Source organism: Mrakia frigida (genome assembly GCF_051309035.1).
Source record: "Mrakia frigida strain ATCC 22029 unplaced genomic scaffold BDY24scaffold_22, whole genome shotgun sequence".
Taxonomy (NCBI): domain Eukaryota; kingdom Fungi; phylum Basidiomycota; class Tremellomycetes; order Cystofilobasidiales; family Mrakiaceae; genus Mrakia; species Mrakia frigida.
The window spans coordinates 298,617-319,530 of NW_027481259.1; the positions used below are offsets into that span (position 1 = coordinate 298,617).

Sequence of the window (20,914 nt, forward strand, 5' to 3'; positions counted from 1 at the left end):
AGAGGCTTGTTGAAAAGCTGGACCCTGAATCGCGCCAAAGTTTCAAGTCAGAAGTGGTTGTCTTCGCTGCTCCGAGGCGCGAGGACTCGAAAGAATCGAAGACTACCCCTTCTCAGTGCTGGCTCGTAGTCAGCGTTTGGTCTAAGGTCTCGAAGAAGAGGCAGAAGGACGGAAGCAGGATCACTGCAGTTCGACGCGTCGAACCCGAGTCATTCCCCCCCCCCCCGTCGAGTTCCCCAGGAGAGCCAAAGCCAACGGGACATATAGAGAAGCACTCAAGTGAAGCCTCGCAAATGATCTAACCCGCAACCGAAACCAAAATCAAAAACAACCTCCCTCCTCTCCCCTAGTCTACGAAGCTCTCTTTAAACTCAGCCCATCCAGCACATACCCCGCGCTCTATTCCGCGTCCGTCTCAATCTCGTTCTCACAATTCACCTCCCAAAAGAAGTCCGTAATCGTCCCCAACTCCTCAGTAAACGTGTCCGAACGAACAAAGTACTCATTCCCGTTGTTGGAGACCACGGGGCATCCCACGCCCACGCAGAGGTCATCGCCGAAGCCTAACGTATAGGCTCAGAAGAGGAAAATACAAGGGAAAGAGGGATGTCAAGAGGAAAAAAAGCACGAGGGGGAGTCAGACGCGACGGAACGCGGGATTGAGTGCACGCGTTTGTTGGGGACTTACCAGCAAGGAGACCGACGATAACCGTGCACGGAGCTTCAGAAACACCAGGCTGGGTCGGTGTTTTCCCGACTTTGAAAGCGATGGTGTAGTCGATCCCAGGGCAGAGCTCGACGCGTTGTTTGAGATCGTTGAAGGTGAAGGTTCCGAGGGTTGTTCTGCACGCGAGATAAGCTTCCTCAGCGCGAGAGTTCTTCTGTTGGAAGGATCTCAAACTTAACTCACGCAGCATAACAATCAACATCAGCTTCCTCGCATATCCCACCTGTAGGACCGGTAATCCCAATCGAGCTCCCGCCTGCGACTCTCCACCCGACGAGGCTCTCTGTTTCGAAGCCTCCGTTCTACGAGTGACGAGGAAGGAATCAGCGACCGATGACTCGAGCTTGAAAGATGAGACAGTAGCGAGCTCACAATGAGAAGCTCGACTCCTACAGTGGGTGGGATGCAAACGGTGGGAGATCTGAGCTCGCGGGATCGATCACAAAAGACGAAGGTCAACCTCTCCCTTTTCTCTCTCCTTCTCTCCACCCCCTCCCTCAACTAGAAGCTAACACAACGCACTCACTCTTGTCTCTTCCTAGGACCTTCGTTCATCCTCCTAAGCACATCCTTCCTGGTCGTTTGGCGCTGCTGAATCGACTTCTTCAGGTCGATGGAGTTCAGCGACGTTCGAGGTCGGAAGTTTCGTGAAGCTGCTGCTGCTGCTCTTGCATCAGGTGAGGAAGATCCTGTGATGACGAAGGAAGCTCGAGCTGTGGGGAAGAGCGTGTTGAAAAGGAGGAGGAGGAGCAGGAGAGGGAAGATGAAAAGGGACGGATGTTTTGGCTTTTGTTCGTGAGAACGAAGTGGGAGTCCTGTGCCTCTTGTTTCATTGTTTACGGACGGCCCGGCTCCACGAAGGTCAGCCAAGAGGTCAGGAGCGAAGTTTAACTTGATTGAGTGGGAGCCGAAAGAAAAGGAACGGAACCGATCGCGTCCGCAAAAGTGAGGTCGAGCCGACGTCTTCTTGCTCCCGCGGCCTGCTGTGCCTTTCCTCTTTGTAGATCTCGCTCAATGTTGGAAGAATCCGTGTAGGAAATTAATCTGCTTAGCTGTTGAACTGGACGGGAGAGAAAGAGATAGAGAGAGAGGAAGGAGAAGAGGCGAGAGGAGCGAGAGAACGCCATGAGATTTCGTTGCGAGAGAGGTAGAGAGTATATAGCGAAGACGCCCGTTCGATGAAGGAGGAGGTAGGTCGATTCAGGGGTTTGATCTGTAGGTGTGGGGGAAAAGGAAAGAAAGAGAGAGAGAGAGAGACGCGTTAGACGACGAGAGAGAGAGAAGAACGGACGAGGGTTCGACGAACCGGAGGAACGACTCGAACGAGTTTAGATCGATGGACAACGAGGGAGATCTACAGCAAATTGAAAAGCGGAAGTCAGACCGAGAGCAAGAGAAGGAAACACGCAAGGGAGGAAAACGCACCTCGAGGAGGACAGCGTTGGGAGAAGAGGGGAAGGGCGGAAGGCGACGTCCATGAAGGGAACGACAACCGAGTGGAAGGAGAGGAAGTTCAAGGAGGGACTTGAAAAGTGCGGGACCTGCGTATGCGAGCTCGGTGGTGATCTTGGGGACGGTGAGGATCGATGGGCGGGGAGGAAGGCTGACTCGAGAGTCGGGGTCCAAATGCTTCACGGAGCGTTGGTATCCTCGAGCCTCCCCGACGATTTCAAAGGTGGAGATGAATGGGTGATTTTAGATGGCTTGGAAGAGGGCGTTGGTGAGGAGAGGGAGATGATCGTGAGGTTGGAGAGGAAAGCAAGCGACGTGTGGACGACGGAGCTGTAGGGGCTGATCTGTCGTGCTGATCCATGCTGCTCGGGATCGACGAACGAGCGAGTTCTAAAAGTTCTGGTTAGAGCGATTCAATTGGTGTCAGTAGGAGAGTAAAGAGGATCTGAGCCCGAGGGAGGGCCGCTGTGAACCTGAGGAGACGCGCTCTCTCCTTCTTTTCCTTCCCACCTAGAGCCTCGAGAGGATCAAAGCTAGCTTTCTTGGTCGGCTTGATCGTCAAATCTTGGTACAAGAGAGGAGCTGCGACCTGGAAACCGCGTAAGTCGAGGATCAGCCGAGGAGAGAGACGAGAAGAAGGGCTTGAGGAGACGAGCTCAACTCACGGCTCTGAGGTAGCAACAAGTCCCCGAGATGGCTCGAAGACCGGAAGGGATGAGCTTGAGAATCTGGGTGATGATATCGACTGGGATTCGAGGGATCATGCAGTGCTAGAAGAAGGGAAGGAGAGAAAGATGGGAGGTCAGCTCCGAGGTCATCTCCTCCTGCCCTTTTCATCGTCCTCAAAGCCAGATCAGACCGGACAACTCACAGAGGTGATGAGCTGCGCTCGTGTCTTCATGGCGAGAGTAGGAGCGACGAAGAACAATTGTTGGATTTTGAGGTTGTGAACGTCGAAGGGGAGGAGGAGTCGAGGTCGAAAGAAAGTTGGTCGAGCTCACCCTCCTTGACCTCAACAGCTTCCCTCTCTTCCTTTGACTCAAATCTCCTCCTCTCCTTTTCTTTTATTTGCTCCGTCGCTATGGCTCCTCCTCGCCGGAAGACGCACTTCTCGAATGTCGAGATCGAACAGATGCTCTCCCAGGTCAGCCCTCCTCGTTCACCCTCCCTCCTCTCCCTCCCTTTCTCGAGCTCACCATCCATTTCTTTCCCCTTCCTTCGCTCCTCCAGATCACACTGGCAGAGACTCATATCTCAAGCTCCTCCTCCTCCTCCTCATCTTCAGCAGCGCAACAGCTTACGCTCGCTACTCAGGAGAACTTCGAACCTCTCGGTCCCATCATCCGTCAACTCCACGACCAAGGTCTCGAGGACGTCTTTCTGAAGAGTTTAGGCAAATTCGTGGAGGACAAGGAGGGAGAGATCGAGAAGATATGCGGAGAGAACTATCAAGTGAGTAGAAATTCGAGGAGAGGATGCTTGGTCGAGCGACGGAGGGAAGGGAAGGAGGGGTGTGAGCTCGACGAGTTGAGCTGGGAATCCGAGGTCGCCGCTGATCCTCGTCTTCTTTGCAACTTTCAGGACTTCGTATCTTCGGTTTCGACTCTTCTCACGGTCAGGCAGGGAACGGTTCATCTTAGGCATCGCATAGGGGAGCTGGACTCCCAGATGGGCGAGGTTGGGAGAGCGCTGATGGAGAAGGTCCGTTTCCTCCTTCCCTGTCCTCCTCACCCTCGAGTCTCGTCTCTACAACCTCCAAGAGACCATAATCCCCAACAAGGACGCTAACCAATACACTATCTCCCCCGCAGAAAAAGTCCCTTCTCAAACATCGTCGCGTAGCAGAAAACCTCGACTCCGCCATCGAAACGCTTCAATCGTGCTTGCGCGTCCTGGATCTCGTCAACAGAGTCGGAGAGATGATCAGGGAGGGGAAGTACTGGGGAGCTCTACGTGTGAGTATAAACTGGGCCATCTACTGTCGAAAGAGAGACGCGTTTTCGTGAACTTGGACCTCACTCTCCGCTCTTCTCTTCCTCCAGTCGCTCGAGGACCTCCTTCATCTCCCTCCATCGCCACTCTCCCAAACCCCGTTTTTCCTCCACATCCTCTCCTCCCTGCCCTCTCTGCGCTCACAAATCAGAGACGCCGTCACAGCATCGGAGAAGTCCTGGCTCTTCGACGTACGGAGCTCGTCAGGCCAGATCGGTCGACTTGCGACGGAGGAGATGGCGAGGAGAATTAAGAAGTGGAGGAACAGGAAGGAGAAGGACGGAGGGCTTCTGGGTGGAACAGCGAGACTGGGAAGAGTGGGTGGTGCGGTGGAGAGTGTGATGAACGAGAAGAACGAGTGTGAGTCTGCCTTTCGCGTCGAAGGGAGAGGAGGGCTGAAGGTTCGTGCTCACTCGTTCTTTCGGCTTGCTCCTCTCAGTCGACGTGCTCAACAACGAGGAGATCAAGATCGACTTCAAACCTCTGTATCAGTGCATTCACATCTACGACGCTCTCAACGCTCGAGCCGAGCTGCAACGGAATTATCAGGAGGATCGAAAGGTCAGCACGCGTCGTCGCCTTCCATTTCTTCTTCTCTTCTCTCGTTCTGAGAGTTGACCATCTTCCTGTTCTCCAACCTTCTCGCCCCGACTGCTCCAGACTCAAGCCAACCTCATCCTCTCGCAACGCTCATCTCCCTCTCCTTCGACAATCCTCTCCGTCCTCCCTTCCCTCATGGAGGAGCTCATCGGCTTCTTCATCATCGAGTCTCACGTCCTTCGGTCAACACGGGACTTCAGATCCAGTAGAGATGTGGACGATCTGTGGGAGGATATGTGCAGGAAGATCGTCGAGATCGTGGGAGGTGGGCTGGAAGGGTGCGAAGATCTGGAGGTGTTCTTGGGGGTGAAGGCTCAGGTGCTGATGTTTATTCAGACTCTCGAGGTACGTTCTGTCCTTTTCAAAAGCCTCGCCCGAGACGACGCAGAGGGCTCGAGAGGTGAAGCAGTCGACGGAAAGCTGACTTTGTTTTGATCTTTTTCGTTTCGAACGAACGCAGGGCTACTCGTACTCCGTCGACCAGCTCAACACGCTGTTGCTTACACTCTTCGAGAGGTACTCGAAACTACTGGAACGAAAGTTTGCCACTGCGTTCGACGAGGTCAGTTCGATTCCTGCTTCTCGTCGCGTCCTCCTCGTGGCTGATCCCTTCACCCTTCTCTCCCTCGTCGCAGATCGTGACCGGAGACGACCATCAGCCGATGCAGGTCGAGGACGCCGAGGAGTTTGATCGAATCATCAGCGTGTGCTGGATCAAGGACGAGGTTATCGACGAGCTGGCTGCGTGAGTCTTCGCCTCTCTTTTTCGTCGTTCCTTCTCAGACCCTGACCCACGCTCTTCGTCGACCACCCACAGGCATGGCTTCCCTCTCGCCCTCCCCTTCTCCCAAACCTACCCTCTCTGCTGTATCGACATCCGACAGTTCGTGGATCAGTTCTACCAGTTCGTCGAGGGAGTTTCGGATCACCACAAGGATATCGACGAGCTGCTTCGAAAGGTGCGTTCTCTCACTTCTCTCCTCTTTCTTCGACGTGCCTGACCCTCCCTTTCCTTTTCGGCGTAGGCTCTCGACAACATCCTCATCCATCACGTCAGCGAGAACATCGCCAAGATGCTCAAAACGATGAACAACCTCTCCCAAATCGCTCAGGTCGTCGTCAACATCGAACACTTCCGAACGGCTTGTACCGAGCTCGAGATCGTTCTTATGAACCTTCGGTGCGTTCTTTTCATTATTATTTTACCCTTCCCGTCTCTCATCGAGCTCACATCCTCCTCCTCATCCTTCGTTCGACTTTCACAGCGCCGCTCAACGAGGAGGGGCCGTCCGACTCCTCTCTCTCCCTTCCTTTACCCAAACCCTCTCCCTCGCTCAAGATCAGATCTCCACCGTCATCGCTTCCAAGCTGGACGACTTCTTCGAACTCGCCGAGATCAGCTGGATGCCCATCACGAGGAGAAGGGAAGGAGAACCGGCGGATTTCCTGGACGAGATGATCGGGTTCTTGAACAACTTTGTTGATGCGGTGCTGAGTGCGTTGGGGGAGGATGTGAGGGTTGTGACGTATAGGAGAGCTTGTCAGCATATCGCTGGGACGATGATGGTGCGTCGTCTGATCTCTTCTCCTTTTGCTTTGTTCGTTCGTCGTCGCCGTCGCTGACTCGACGCGTTCGGTTTCGTTTCGTCTCTTTCTTTCGCAGGGCTGGCTCACTCAACCCGACATCCCGCTCATCAGCGAGAACGCCTTAGCTAACATCTCCAACGACGTCAACTTCATCGACAGCCAGATGGAGAGGCTAGGGAAGACGGAACTCGCAGATGTGTTTACCGAACTGAAATCAGTGGGTCTCGTTTCATCCCTCTCTCTCCTTCTTGCACCCACTCCCTCCCTTTCCTCTTCCACCCTTTTACTCCCTCCATCCACCTCACGTCCCTAACCTCTTTCCTCTTTCTCCCCTCCCTTCCCACTCCCTTCTTCCTCCTTCCCTCTCTCGCAGACAACGACCCTCATCCTCACCAACTCCGTCCACGCCTACATCAACCAACCCTCCCTCCGTCGCTCAACCTACGCCGCCATCAATCCTAAACAGCTCGCTCTTCTGCTCAACAAGCTCGCCAAGTTCGGGATGAGTCAGGGAGGGAGAGAGTACGAGCGCGGCCAAATGAGGAGAGCGGAGGCGGAGCAGGTGAGGAGGATGGCGGTTGCTTGAGGAAAGGAGGGAAGTAGAAACGGAAGGAGAGGAGGGCCGTGTGCTGGGAGGATGAGAGTGGGGGGATGTGCTTTATGACCTTAACGATGTCTTTATTTCTCGATGTTCTTCGTTCCTTTTTCTTCGTTCGTGTGAGCTGGAAATCACTCTTGGTTTGACCCTCTCTCGTCGCGAAGAAGTCCTGCAGATCCAGAAAGAACCACATCTATCCGAGTTGAACGTAAATCTCGAGACCCTCGACGCGTCGTCCTCACGTCGTTCCGAATCTATTCTCTGCCGCCTTTTTCAGCTCCTCGTACTTTCCGCTCTTGACGACCATCTTGGTGAATATTCCGTCCGGGTTGGCGAGGAGAGCGGAAGGCGTGTCGCTACGAGAAAAACGGCAGGACGAGTCAATCAACGCGTCGGGGTTCCGAGAAGAGGATGGACGTGAGATGAAGATAAGGTGAACGGACAACTCTGCTATCCGACCCTGCTCCAAGACAAGGAGCCTATCGTAATCGATGACCGAGCTGAGTCGATGAGCCTGGAAGGAAGCCCGAAAAAGTCAGGGGATCAGTTCGACGCGGCTCGAAAGTGAGTGAGTGACGGGAAGGGAAGACAACTGACGATGGTCAAAACAGTGACATCCTTAAGTTCTTCTCGGATGGTCTTCTGTATCAGGTCATCAGTCTCCATATCGACGCTGTGGACAAGACAAGAAGAGGAAAGGAAAGGAACGAGAAGCGAAGTCAACGAACGTCGTTCAGCACAGCCTGCCTCGGCAGTCTCCTTCGACCCTCTTTTTCGTGAAGTACCATAAGGAGAAGAGGGCTTACGATGCCGTCTGTGTGAGGGAAAGAGGTCGAGTACGAAGGGAGTGGAAGGTCAGCTCAAGCGACTCGACGAGATCAGGAAGCAGCCCAACTTACAGCCTCATCCATAATGACGATGTTGTTTCCTCGGAGAAGAGACCTTCCCATGGCAATCAGTTGCCGTTGTCCGCTCGAGAAGTTGAGTCCTCCGGAAGAAACAGCGCTGTCGAGGGTGATCACGACCTTCTTTTCTTCGGCGACGATCGTGCTCCTGTAGATCGAAGGCTCTGGACTGGGGATGGCGCTCGCATCTCCTGAATCAATGAGATCGGGGAGCCCGAGGAAGGAAGGAGCTCTACTGGGAGGTGCTGTTTGACTACTCCTTTCGGTGACGAGGTGGACGCGTCGAAGGATGTCGAGGAGGTCTTCGTCCGAGCTCAGGCCGAATGGATCGAGGTTTTCACGAAGAGTTCCAGAGAAGAGAGTCTGTTTAGATCAAGTAGAAGTCAGTCTCGAACGAAGGTCCTAAAGGAGGAATAGAGGAAGGGAAGAGGACAGACGGCATCTTGAGGAATGAAAGTCAACGAGGTTCGAAGATCTTGAACTCCGATCTTTGTGATATCGATCCCGTCGATGAAGATGCTTCCAGAGCTAGGGTCGGTGAACCGAAGAAGAGCCTGAGACAAGGAGAATGAGTCAGTCTTCTGATGCAGTAAAAGCTTTTGACGGGACGAGAAACGAAAGAACAACTCACGAGAGCGAGAGTCGATTTTCCGCTGGCCGTTCGTCCGATCAGTCCGATTTTCTCGCCGGCTTTGATATCGAACGAGACACCGTGGAGTACCGAAGGAAGGTCTGTGGAGGGGAGAAGTCCTCAGCAAGACGAAAGGAGACGTATCGAAAAAAGGACAGACGGGAAGTGGAGCTGACCTGGTGCGTATTTCATCTCGAGATCCCGAACGCTGATGATGGGTTGACCGGAAGTTGACGAAGGCCAGAAGGCAGGAGGACGATTCGACTCGATGACGTAGGGAGGCTCTTGGTCGAGATAGAGGTCTGATCGAGACGGAAGAAGGAGGAGTCAGAGGAGGGAGCGGGAACATCGAGCTGAGACGTGCACTCACACTCGTCGATTCTCTCTACAGCATTGAACGCCAGTTCGAGTTGATTTAGGTTACGGCAGATCCCTGGCAGATCAAGAGAGGAGAAGAGTGGTCAGTTTCGCGTTCTCGACGAGAGTTCTCCTCCTCCCCTTCTCGAACCGAGACGAGAGCCTTCTCACAGTACAAGGCTTGAACGAAAGATTGGGTTGCAAGGATTGCCATAGCTGAAGACCCAGCACTGACACTCCAGTAGATAGCGAGGGCTGGATAGGGGAAGAGAGGGTCAGCGCAGGGTCTAGAGAGAAGACGCGTCGAGTCTTGTACTCACCCATCGAAATGAAGGTAGCGCAAGCTCCGAGAGCGTCGAATCTTAGGAGCATCCATCTGTTTGTCGTCCAGTTGTAGTACATCTTCGAGAGAAGCTTGTCGACGTTTTCATCGAATGCCTGCGTAAAGAAGAGACGGGCGCGTCAGTCTCGACCAACGACGAGGGGAAGAAGGGACGCGGACGAACCGAAAGGAAGTCCACCTCAGATGAGAAAGCTCGGACAGTCGTGATTCCATCGAGAACCTCTCCGAAGCTCGAGAAGAGAGGAGACCTGGCAGTGGCGAGCATTCGTCGCAGATCTCGACTTGTCCGAGCGAACGTCGACGAGAGACGGAAGTAGATGAACGAGAGGACGATGGCGGGGATGATGAACCAAGGTTCGACTGTGCAAACGACGAAGACTGCAGAGATTCCTCCAGCAGCCCAACCGAGAGCAGTCCTCTGATCGAAACAAACGAAAAAAAAGGGGTTCAGCTGACGAGTGGGAAGTTTAAGACAAGAAGAGGCTCACCAGAGCGGTTGAAAGACTGCCATCGAGGGCTCCCAAGTCAGCCGAGAAGCGATTCAAGATCCTGTAATCACCAAAGGGAATCACAGTCAGCAGCGGCGACGAAGCCGAAAGAACGAAGTGGGAGACTCGCCTTCCCGCGGGAGTTGTGTCGAACCAGCGAGCTGCAGAGGCGAGAGGGAGGAGGTTAACACGTCGTTCGAAAATGATATAAAGAGAACTATGGCTTCGAAAGACTCACGAGGAGCCTTGACAACCCGAAGAAGAAGGCGATCGTGGAGGGCAATGGCGGCTCTATACGCAGCTACATAAGAGACGGCGAGTTGAATGACCTGGATGAGAACGGTGAGGATCGAGAGACCTCCGTAGATCCCAAGGTAGAAGAGAGGACGGTCGAAGGCTGAAGGTCTGTTACGAGGAAAGAAGGAGAACGGTCAGCGGTCGAACGAAGAGAAAGATGCGTCTCACACTCACAGCTGAATTTCAAAGTAGACGGGACCTTGTTGAACGAGAGTGAGAGCTTCCTCTTTGTATGCTTCTCCCCACTTGAAGAAGGCGAAACAAAAAGGAAGTTCAGCAGAGCTCGACGAGAAAGGAGGAAAAGCGACGACTCACGACTTTCATCCAAAACCTTGAAAGCACGCTATTTCCTTGAGCGAGAACGAGCAGAGCGATAACGATGGCCCATATACCGTAGCCTGAGACCTCGATGTAGAGCTTGTAGATCCTGGACGAGACATTTCCGGTGTTCCTCTCCTCCTTCTTGTAAAGCTTTCTCGGTTTCTTCCTCTCCGGAATCACCAGCTTCCCGTCCGAAGCTTCGACTCCCTCCGTCTTAGCATCCTCCGTCGGAATCTCATCTTCGGGAGCTGATTCCCTGGTGTCCGAAGCGAGGAGAGTAGGAAGAACACCTTGAGCTCGAAGCTCTTCGACGGTTCCGTGGACGTCCAGGCGACCATCGAGCATCCGAACGAAAGTGTGAGCGGCGGGGAGGAGGAGTTCGACGTGGTGGGAGACGAGAACGACGGTCCGTCCTTTGATGAGAGGTCCGGTGAGGCAGTGTTCGAAGAGATGTCGAGCGGTGGTGCTGTTAAGCAGAAAGAAAAGTGTCAGCGTGAGGTCGATTCGAATAGACAGCAGGAGGCCACTCACACGTCGACGGCGGCGAGAGGGTCGTCCAAGAGAAGAGTTTTCGCTCGACTGTACATTGCTCGAGCGAGAGCGACTGGAAAAAAAGAAGAAAAAGCAGACTTCAGTGGACTGGTCGGAGGAAAGAGAGAGGGGACCGTTCGACGTACCTCGAGCCTTTTGACCTCCACTCAATACCACTCCCTTGACTCCGATCTCCGTGAGATCACCATCCTCTAACACCTCCAGATCGTGAGCCAGAGCACAGGCGTGAATGACATGCTCGTATCGTTCCTCGTCCCACGGCGATCCGAAGGTGATGTTATCCTTGATCGACCGCTGCTGAAGGAACGAGTTCTGAGCACAGTAGGCGACGTTGAGCGTGAAGCCATCGACAACGTTCCCAGACTTGGGGAGAAAGACCTTTCCGGAGATGCACTCCGTTTCTCCGAGGAGGGCGAGGAGAAGAGCCGACTGAGAGAGAGGGAGGAAGAGGAAGAAAGGAGACGCGTCGAGAGTCAGCGTCTGCTCGCATCAACAAGCTCTTTTTTGCTCCCTCACCTTCCCAGATCCAACAGGACCACTGACGACGGTCATCTGTGGAACCGAGCCAGAGGATGGAGCACGATCAGCCTCATGAACGTCTCGCTTCGAACAGTCCTCGAACGCCCAAAGAAACGAAGGACGAAAGCTCACCTCTCCCTCGGGGAAAATAATCGACAGCTCTCCGAGCTCAAAGATCGTATCATCCCTCGTTTTGACGTCCTTCTCGACCACGTTCCACCTGAAGGTCCCCTTCTCAATCCCGAGACGCGTCTCAGCCTCGGCGAGAGGAGAGCTCTTCTTTCGCAGTGAGGAGACGAAGTCGGGGACCTCGGCTGTGGGACGACAAGAGGAGAAAAGGAGATTGAGAAGGAGTCAGTGGAGGTTGAGGATTTGTGGACTTCGAGAAGAGAGGAGGTGGGAGAAGAAGAGGAAGAAAATCCCACGCTCGGCGAAGTAGAGATCAAGACGTTCGATGGCGAGCTTCTGAGTTGCGTAGACCGTCATTTGAGCCGGTATGGCCGATAGAGGACCAGCGAGCATCGAGTAGAGGGAGAGAGAGGTGCTAAGAAAGGGAACGCAATTAGATCGGGACCCGAAGCTGCTCGATTCAAGTTCGGACGAGGTCGAAAGATGCGAGCTTACAAGGCGATGGAGACGGTGAGTTGCTATTCGAAACCAGATCAAGAAGGGTATCAGGTCAGCGAGATGGATTCAAGAAGAGGACGAGACGCGTGAAAGGGAAGGAAGAAGATGAGGAACTTACTCCCTTTCCGAGCGTAACGAAGAACAGGAAAGAGATGAGCATGACCGTAATTGGCGAGAGACCCCTAAATGACCACCAGTACAGAACAGGCGATCGAGACGGTCAGCTTGTCGTCGATCTCGCCAGACGTCGAAATGAGAACGAGACGGAGACGGACACGGAGACTAGAACGACGAAACTCACCAGACCAGACCACTCAGCATTGTGTTCCCTCGCATTCGAATGATCCACTTCATCTCCTTGTTCCTAGCTTTCTTGGCCTTCTCAGTCCAGCGTGGTTCCCATCCAAGAAACTGTGGAACCAAACGAAACGAACGACGCGTCAGTTCTCCTCCCTCCCGTCCTCTACGCCTCCCTACCCAACCCACCCTGTCGCCTTGGACGCCGAACTCACCTTGATCAGCTTGATACTGAGAATGATCTCATTCATAACGCTCATCCTCTTGTCCCTGCTCTCGACAGCGGCCTTATTCAATGCGACGGCTCTCTTCCGAAGTTTCGAGTTGACGGGCCAGATGAGGATGAGAGCCACGGAACCGGCGAAGGCGGAGAGGCCGAGGAGTCTGGGAAGAGGGACGAGAAGCGAAGGAAGAAGGTGAGGTGAGAATCGGGGTCGGAGAGAGGAAAGAAGACGCGACGAACTGGTACAAGAACACCGAGGCGATCACGATCTCGATCGGAGGACCATAGATGTCCGAAGCGTTGGTGATTCGGCTGTTGGAATCAAAACCCAAACCCAGCAAAGAGCCGATCAGCGAGCGCGTCGCCTCCCCTCCTCTTCTTTCTTCGAACTCACTTTGCGACCCTCGTCGAATCGTTACTCATCATACTGACGATCTTCCCAATATCCGCTCCGGTAGCTTGAGGTTTCCCATCGGTCTTGGTCTCGACAATCTTCTTGCCGTTCCGATCCTTCTTCTTGGGTGCTTTGGAGGAGACCACGCCGGAGAAATCTTTGCGAACGAGAGCTTTGGCGTAGATGGCCCTGCGTAGAACCAACGAGAGAGGATGGTTTAAAGTAATGCGAAGGTCTGAGAGTGGCGAAGGAGGGGAAACTCACGACATCAACATCGCACGAGTTCTCAGCTCTGTGCGAACCAAACGAGTCAGCTTTGGCTCCCCTTTCCCTCGTCTCGTCCCACCTCGCCTTGTTCGAACTCACCTCCCGACGTCCCAAACCTCCTTCCCCACCCAATCAACAGGGCTCGCACGAGACTCGCTCCCATGGCTCCCAAAGCGTAGATGTAAGCTTTCGCTTTGGCTTCCGGGGAGGGATGGTCGATCGCGTCCAGGACTTGTTTCATGAAGAACGGGGAGGCGTAGGCGAGGAAGATGGCCGAGACGGAGCTGGAAGAGATGTGAAGGTGAAGGGGGTAAGTTGGGGAGAGGGATCGTGTCAGACGCGTAGAAACGAAGACAGGGAGAGAAAGAGAGGGCAGGTTGGGACGAACCAAATGAAATCCCCCGTTAGTTCCCTAGCAGCAAACTTGAGGACTTTACGGAACACCCCATTGCCTCTGAATCGTCGTGATCGGCGTCGAACAAGAGCGAAAAGAAAAAGAACCGTCAGTCCGAGACCGTTCAAATCGATCTCGACGCGTCGACCTTCTTCCTTCTTACTCACCCTTGCTCCTCCTGAAACATTCTCCTAGCAACTCCACTTCCTTGCACCGCACTCAGCTTCCAGACATCCTCCTCATCCAGAGTTTTTACCCATCCAACCTTCAACAGCGGATCCATGAACCCAAACGTGGCCCAACTCCACAACGAGCACTCCTCCTCTGGGTTTCTCCCACCCACTCCGACAGGTTGGCCTTGGTGATAGGCCTCGGGGAGGACAGCGATGGGGAGGGAGAGTTGGATGGCGAGTACGACTAAGGCGGAAGCGAAGTTGAGGAGGGTTGGGATCAGGGAGGAAGGTGACGGCGGCGAGAGGGCTGAAGAGGCGAGGAAGAGGTAGAGGGCTGAGAGGAGCTGTTGGGAGGAGGAGAGGAGTTGGGTGAGGTGGAAGAGGAAGGTTGGGTAGGTTGGGATCGGAGAGGGGAGGAGAAGAGGGTGGAGGAGGGTGGTGGTCGTCTGGGAGAAAGAAAGGAGGGGATGGTTAGGATTTGAACGACGCGTTTGAGGGGAAGTGCTCGACCGAGCTCTGGAAGCTGGAGAACGACGACCGCGAGATCTGGGGCGAGCTTCAAATAAGAAAATCTTCCTTCCTCTGCGTCTTCCGAGATTATAATAGAACGTATAAGGAAAGAGGGAACTGACCCAAACGAACGCAAGCACCCAAGCTTCAACTCCTCCCAACGACCCTCCTCCTCCCTCCATGAGCTCCCCAACTCCTACAGAGAACCACGCTCCGACCTGACCCACTCCGACCATCAGGAACGCGACCAACTTCCACATCGGCATTCCCTGCTTTGGCTTGTTCCCTTCCGCTTTTACAATCTCTGGCAGGACGTCCTCGTACGTCAAGAAGGGACGAAAGACGGCGGGGGTAGGGATCGAGGGCAGGAAGAGCAACGAGAGGAGGATCAACGGGAGCAGCATGTTGAGCACGAAGGGGAGGAGGGTGGTGAAGAAGGTGGACTGATAAGAGGATAAGATGAAGAGATAAGATCGGAGTCAGATCAGGAAGAGCGGGCTGAAGGAAGGAAGGAGAGGTCGAAGCTCACAGGGAGGAAGGAGAGAGGAGGGGACGAGAAGGAGAAGAAGACTTGAGAATCAGAGGACGACATCTTGTGTCCTATACAGACAGTCCTGGGGAGGCAGAAGATCGTAGAAAAGCCCCTGTGATGGCGGTTTGGGAGAGTCGACAGAAAAGAAAAGGAAACGAGAGAAGTTCAAAGCTCGCAGTTTCCGGCCGAGCTCGATCTGACTCCCAACGTCCACAAGCTCAGTTCATCAAGTTTTCACCCCCTTCTCTCTCAGTGAGCCCGTATCTTTCCTCTCTCACGGACTATGCAACGCATGTGTTGATGTGTCTCTTCTTCTCTCCAGAAGGGTCGATGCCGCTCCAACAGTCGACGCTCCTCAACTGGATCGACATCCTGCCTTCCCCTACTCCTTCCGCCTCAACCGACTACGACGAGAGTGGTAGCGAAGATGAATCCGACGACGAGGAGGAACAGCATCTCGATCTCGCAGCAGTACCAGCTCGACCTCCTCCTCCTCTCCCCGTCGAACTCCTCCACATGATTGCTCAAAAGACGAGGAACCTCAAAGCTCTCTCGGCGACTTGTAGATTTCTTCGCGAGGTGAGTCTTGGAGACAAGGTGGATATGGTGGAGGGAGGAGCTATAGGAGTTTAGACGAGGGATGGATGGATGGGAGAAGGATATGTTGAGCTCGAGGAAGGGAGGAGAGGCGGAGCTCATCTTCTTCTCCTTCCATCTCCCCTCCTCCCTCTCGAATGAGAGCTGACCTCTTTCACTTTCTTCCAGATCTGTCTCCCGCTGCTTTTCGAAAACGTGGTCATCATAGGAGGAGGAGCTCTCGACAGACTCCTCTCTGTCTCGCAAACCCAGCATCTCGCCGATCTCGTTAGGTGCGTCTCTCCTCCTCCCTCATCCTTCCTCTTTTTCTTTCTCCTCCTCCTCGTCAACACACAAACTCACAGCTGACCCGACTCGTACTCTTTTCCTCCAGATCCCTCAAAATCTCCTTCCCTACCTACCTACCTCAACCTCCATCTTTCCCCGACGCCCTCGTCCTCGTCGCCACCTCCCTCCTCCAACTCCGTCGCCTCACCTCCTTCTCCCTCGAGAACTCGCCCTTCGGAAGCGTCCACCTCACCTACGGTCTCCAACTATCCATTCTCACCCATCCAACCCTTCGAGAATTCTCCTTCGACCGATGGTTTTCCACGCTCAACAACCTCCGTCCAACCTTCCAACGAGATCGTCCTCAAACCCTCGTTCTCCCACTCGTCACCTACCCCGAACCTCGCTTCACACACGCTCACGACACCCTCCCCATGGACTCTTTCATCGACCGTCTAGGAACCTATCTCGTTCACTTCAACGGCGTCGTTCGAACCCTCTCCTTACTCGTCAAACCTCACCGCGGAGCCATCGACTCCCACCCTCTCAACGTCCTCCTCTCCGCTACCCTCCCAGGACTCGAAAGTATCCAGCTCACCTTTGACGGTCGGGAATCTTACTCGGATTTCATGAAGGTAGAGGAGTGGTTCTCCCTCTTCCTCGCCGTCAACTCGGACGTCACCAGGATCGAGCTCTCTGCGCGGAGGGATCCAGACGGAATTGCTCTCGAGGAAGCTCACCTTCGAGTCCCCTTGGAGTCCCTCTCGAGAGTCGGTGGACTGGACGAGGGAGTGATGATCCCGGAGTTGAGGGATTGGTTCCAGCAGACGTTTCTGTACAAGTTGGAGTTGGAGGTCCGAAGGAAGGACGACGCGCCCGGGCTTTGGGATCTCGTTGGACTTTCGATGAAGAGACATGGATGTGAAGAGGAAGTGTACGATCTCGAACCCGTCGTTATCGAAGGTCTGGCTGCGAAGTTCCCTGCGTTGGAGACGTTGAAGATTGAAGGGGATTTTGAATCAGGTTCAGAGGTGAGTGGCTCGGTTCCTTTCCCTTTCTTCTTCACCCTCTTTTCTTCGACTTTTCCGCGGGCAAGATGCCTCTCTCTGACCTGACTGTCCCTCCCCTGTTGGTTCTCCTTCTAATTTCTTTCAGATCTCGGAGTTCCTCCCCTCCTTCGCAGGATTCAACAGCCTGCGAACCCTCTCCTTTCCCACCAACTACGTCGACTCCTCCCTCGCTCCTTCCGCCTGCTTCCACCACGCTCAGCACCTCGAGGACGAGCTTCGTCAAGCTCGATCCCTATGGGAGGAGAAGGAGCTTCGCCAACGAGACCGAGAGGAAGAGTGTCGCCGAAACGATCTTCTCGACCGTCAGGAGGAGATGGATCCAGAGGAGTTCGAAGGAGAGTACGGCTACATCGACGGCTCTCCCTACGAGGAATGGAAGATGGCCAGAAGGGATTTCGAACTCGAGCTTGAAGCATTCGAGGAGGAAGACATCGATCCAGACGACCGTCTCCTGCACCGACTACTCACCAGCGGTCTCCTCACGACGCGTCCTACTCCTCGAGACTTCATCAACCAAGTCAAACCCGACTGGATCGACGTCGCCTCCTCCCTTCCTTCGCTCCGACGCATCTCCTGGACGCTTCACGAGTCCGCGAGTGTGGAGATCGGTCAGATTGAGTGGGACGTGGTTCGAACGGGACCGGGAGACGTCGTGTCGCTTCGGGAGGAGAGGTCGGACCTGGATCTCGAGGTTGCGAGGTGCATGTGCGATTTCCGATGGGAGGCAGGAGAGATCGAGGAAGAGTTGTGGTGTCTTCCGCCGTTGTTCGAGCAGGAGGCGAACTTCAGACCGAAGTTCACGCTGGATGGGTTCGTCGCGTCGTCGTCGAGATCGTGAAGGTTTGGGGATCTCGTCGTTTCTCTTTCTGCATTAAACTCGCACCTATCAAGTGAGTAGAGCTTTGCTTATTTCTCCCTCCATCGATCTTGATCCTGACCCGCCTCGTTTCTTTCCTCTTTCCCTCGCCAGACGTCGAACCTCATCCGACCTCGCTCTTCCTCGGCCTCCCTCGTTCACCGTCGTCTCTTCTGTCTTACCTCTTTACCTGCATATCGTGAGTCCCTTTCTGGCTGAACTATATCTCTTCTCTCGAGCTGACTCTTCGGTGTTCTCTCTCGTCTTAGAAACTCGAACCTCGAACCAAACACCTCAACGACGTCGACGCGTCTCGTCCCCTTTTCGCTTTCTCTTTTCTTTGCTCTCTCTAGCCTCCTTACGAGTGATGATCGATAATCAAAGCTTTGTATCTCCGTCTCTCGTCGCCCGATAAGCTGGTCTACGAATGAGGATCTATCGATCTAGTGCGAGAACGAAGCAGCAAGGGAAAAGGAACGAAGAACGAAAAAAAAACGAGCTCAACCGACTGAAACGATGCGTTCCCTCTGTCCTTGGCTTACCCCAACCCGTGTCTGTCTACGACTCGTAGGTGGCGAACGCTATGAGCCCCGATCAAGCTCCAGTAATCAGAGGAGTCCTCTCGTCCTGCGTCTCCTCGTCCTCCAAAACTGGAGCCCACGCTGCCTGTTGAGCGGCCGTGTAGTTCGACCGAGCTCCGAGGACTTGAAGGGCGACGAGGGAGTTTTGGAACGCTCCGATGATGAAGGTGAAGACGAATTTGGAGATCTTAGAACGAGGGAGGCGGCGAGAAGGAAAAGGTCAGCGTTGATCGAAAGAGAATAACAGAGCAAAAGGGGCGTGGACGAACCTCAGCAGCCCAGAGGTGACCGTCTTCAGCCGACATGCTCTTGTGGGTGTAGATGGGAGCGAGAATGGCGATAGATATCGGCCTGGATGGGATCAAAAGAAGATGGAGGTGAGCTTGAAGCGTGAGACGACGACGCGACTCTCTCTTTTCCTTCTCTCTCTCCTTCCCTCGCTTCCCTTCACCTCCTCGACACCTCTTCAGATTCGTAAAAGACTCACCAAAACAAAAAGAACAACACCGCTCCCCAAGCAGCACCCTGCAACACACTCCAACCCAACCTCTCGAACCAACCTCTCAGACCTCCCCTCATCCCCTCCCTTCCAACTCCCCAGAACAGCCCCATGTTCTCCGTTCCTTCCGCCCAGAACCTCAACAGCATCCTGCTGTAGTACCCTAAAGCTCCTCCAGCCTTCTTCTTCTTGGTGATCTCGTCGGAGGAGGAGTCAAAGAGGGAGCGAGGATCCGGGAGGTGCGACACACGAGGCCAGGGTCCCAGAGGAAGAGGAGACGTTCGGGCGTTGGCGAGATCTGGGAGGATGAGGGTTGGGACGATGAGGAAGGTGGCGAGACCTTGGACGAGGCAGGTTACTCCGAGGTCTGTGAGGTGAGGAGGGAAGGGAGAGAGGGCGTGAGCTGACGTCGAGGGCTGAAGGAGAGAGGTGGGAAAGATGAACGAACCTCCAGCGAAGGGAAGAGGGAAGAGCCAAAAAGAAGTGTTGGATTCGTAGTGGTACATGTTCTTGGCTGTACGGCAAGAAGGAAAGGTCAGTAAACATGACTCGAAGGCAAGGAGAGGGAAGGGAAGGAGGGAGGGAGGGAAGCATTCGGAGACGTCATCCCTTCGACCATCCTGCGAGATCTCTCTTCCTCGAGCACCCCAGAGGCACTCAAGGACGTTCAAAGTCTCAGTAGGAGATTGAGAGCTGCCCCAAAATCGAGTTTGGGGACGAGGAAGTTCAGCGCAGACGTACCGATGAAGAAGTTAATCGTCCCGTCAATCAAACCAGCCGCCAGACCTTGGACGATCCAGACGAAGGCCCACTGCTTCCAGTCCATCGTAGGAGGGAGAGGGAAAAAGATCCCAGCGTTCTTCTTGGAAGGAGAGGGAGTGGTAGGTGTCGACATGAGTTCCAAAGGAAAAGGCGACGGAGAGAAGGAGGGAGGGAGTTGGAGCTGGAGGTGAGCTTCGAATTCCCTCCCTTCACACTGGGGCGAAAGTGAAATACAAGGGACTTTTTTTCTCGGAGCAGCTCCCGTTCCAAGCTCCTTTCAGGTCAGCTGAAAGGGTGAAGAAAAACGATCGATTTCAGTTTGAGTTTCAGGCGAGCTGCGACGCGTCCTGAAACAGTTCCCTCCAGCTCTGCTAAAAAAAGGGGGAACAGGCCCAGTTCTCGTACTAGCCCCCCTGAAAGGTAAAAGCGGGGCTAATGAAATCAAGGCTAGCTTTTAACACTTTTTTATAATGATATTTTGGCTGAGGAAAGCTTGAACTTCGAAAACGAGAGCGAGCTGCTTCGTCCTCCCAAACAGTCATCTACCCACCCTCCCTTACTTTTCTTTTCTCTATCTCGGAGCACACAGGAGTCCTCTCCCTCGTCTTTTCGGCACTCCCTCCAAAGAACGGTTCTCGTATCGATCTTTGCGTAGGAGAATCATCCCAAAACTGGTTCGTTCCCCTCCCTCCTTCTCTTCTCCATCTCCTCCCTCCTTCTCTCTTCCCTCGCCTTCAAACCTCTCGTTTCCTCGTCGGATCAAGACATGTATACTTCTAGATGTCAGGTCGACTCTGAAGGCACAGAAAAGCTGATCCGCTTCTATTTTATGGGTGGTGGGAGAGCAGATTTCGTCGACGACGAGGCGAGAGGACAGAACGACTCGAGGATACGCCTGCCTGACTTTGGTCGCATATCTCGTGAGTTCGTTCTGATTGATCATCCATCCAAAGCATGATCGGGGTAGAGGAGGGCTCTAGCTAACTCCTCGTGCTTTGGTTTTGATGTTGGGACGATTTTTCGTCTTGCTAGGAGCGATGAGGCGGAGGATGGGAAGGCAGGCAGCTCGCGGTCTCCTCTCCGACCATGGATCTTCTTCTCGTCAAGCTTCGTCACCAGCTCTTCAACCCTCGACCTCCTACGCTTCTGGACTCTCGCTCTTCGTCTCTCCTCGTCGTGGATGCGTTCTCCTCGTCAAGACTCGACCTTCGAGACCTTCTCCATCGCCTCTGCTCGACTTCGGCTTCCTTCCCTCTTCGACCTCTCGTCTTCATCGCCTCTCCGACCCTCCCGCCTGCTCAACGACCACCTCTCTTCCACCTCTCTCGCCTCCACTCCTCAGTATACGGCCACTTCAGCGATCTCTTCGTCTTCGTCGTCTTCAGCTGCTCGATCTCTCGTCTCAACGAGCTCCGATGCCGCTGACGATGACGAGCTTGACCTTCGTTCTCGTCTCTCTCTTTCCTTTCTCTCCCAGACCTGGATTTCGATGGTGC

At 54.2% G+C, this 20,914-nt stretch overlaps 5 protein-coding genes across 5 annotated transcripts; 2 read left to right on the plus strand and 3 right to left on the minus strand.

Moving 5' to 3' along the window:
- Positions 1–1,291: 1,291 nt before the first annotated feature.
- On the minus strand, positions 1,292–2,023 carry BDY24DRAFT_394341 (uncharacterized protein). Its single transcript, XM_076641160.1, has one exon. The coding sequence runs from the start codon at positions 1,852–1,854 to the stop codon at positions 1,615–1,617; it is 240 nt and encodes a 79-aa protein (XP_076495180.1). The 5' UTR covers positions 1,855–2,023; the 3' UTR covers positions 1,292–1,614.
- A 1,166-nt stretch (positions 2,024–3,189) lies between these two features.
- Positions 3,190–7,046, plus strand: SEC15 (Rab GTPase-binding exocyst subunit SEC15). Its single transcript, XM_076641161.1, has 14 exons — positions 3,190–3,323; positions 3,410–3,631; positions 3,761–3,880; positions 3,991–4,134; positions 4,222–4,531; positions 4,611–4,732; positions 4,832–5,116; positions 5,232–5,333; positions 5,407–5,516; positions 5,589–5,730; positions 5,797–5,951; positions 6,037–6,337; positions 6,435–6,575; positions 6,732–7,046. The coding sequence occupies exons 1-14, from the start codon at positions 3,261–3,263 to the stop codon at positions 6,942–6,944; spliced, it is 2,430 nt and encodes an 809-aa protein (XP_076495181.1). The 5' UTR covers positions 3,190–3,260; the 3' UTR covers positions 6,945–7,046.
- A 14-nt stretch (positions 7,047–7,060) lies between these two features.
- BDY24DRAFT_117838 (uncharacterized protein) lies at positions 7,061–14,974 on the minus strand. The gene is made up of 34 exons (XM_076635909.1): positions 14,784–14,974; positions 14,377–14,697; positions 13,739–14,190; positions 13,566–13,631; positions 13,277–13,461; positions 13,175–13,202; positions 12,911–13,099; positions 12,757–12,828; positions 12,509–12,677; positions 12,298–12,407; positions 12,115–12,178; positions 11,994–12,016; positions 11,795–11,913; positions 11,502–11,683; positions 11,367–11,402; positions 10,976–11,279; positions 10,830–10,902; positions 10,293–10,764; positions 10,152–10,222; positions 9,919–10,085; positions 9,811–9,841; positions 9,681–9,741; positions 9,356–9,610; positions 9,170–9,287; positions 9,021–9,104; positions 8,863–8,925; positions 8,669–8,794; positions 8,493–8,593; positions 8,299–8,415; positions 7,856–8,224; positions 7,763–7,770; positions 7,554–7,629; positions 7,400–7,470; positions 7,061–7,312 (listed from the first exon to the last, which is right to left on the minus strand). Exons 1-34 carry the CDS (start codon positions 14,844–14,846, stop codon positions 7,195–7,197), a joined length of 4,764 nt encoding a protein of 1,587 aa, XP_076495182.1. The 5' UTR covers positions 14,847–14,974; the 3' UTR covers positions 7,061–7,194.
- On the plus strand, positions 14,950–17,943 carry BDY24DRAFT_394346 (uncharacterized protein). Its single transcript, XM_076641162.1, has 6 exons — positions 14,950–15,365; positions 15,552–15,655; positions 15,757–16,681; positions 16,806–17,610; positions 17,691–17,775; positions 17,846–17,943. The coding sequence occupies exons 1-4, from the start codon at positions 15,087–15,089 to the stop codon at positions 17,556–17,558; spliced, it is 2,061 nt and encodes a 686-aa protein (XP_076495183.1). The 5' UTR covers positions 14,950–15,086; the 3' UTR covers positions 17,559–17,610; positions 17,691–17,775; positions 17,846–17,943.
- Positions 17,944–19,830, minus strand: BDY24DRAFT_394350 (uncharacterized protein). Its single transcript, XM_076641163.1, has 6 exons — positions 19,398–19,830; positions 19,105–19,170; positions 18,645–19,023; positions 18,427–18,508; positions 18,119–18,344; positions 17,944–18,019 (listed from the first exon to the last, which is right to left on the minus strand). The coding sequence occupies exons 1-5, from the start codon at positions 19,549–19,551 to the stop codon at positions 18,171–18,173; spliced, it is 855 nt and encodes a 284-aa protein (XP_076495184.1). The 5' UTR covers positions 19,552–19,830; the 3' UTR covers positions 17,944–18,019; positions 18,119–18,170.
- Between the last annotated feature and the right edge of the window lie 1,084 nt (positions 19,831–20,914).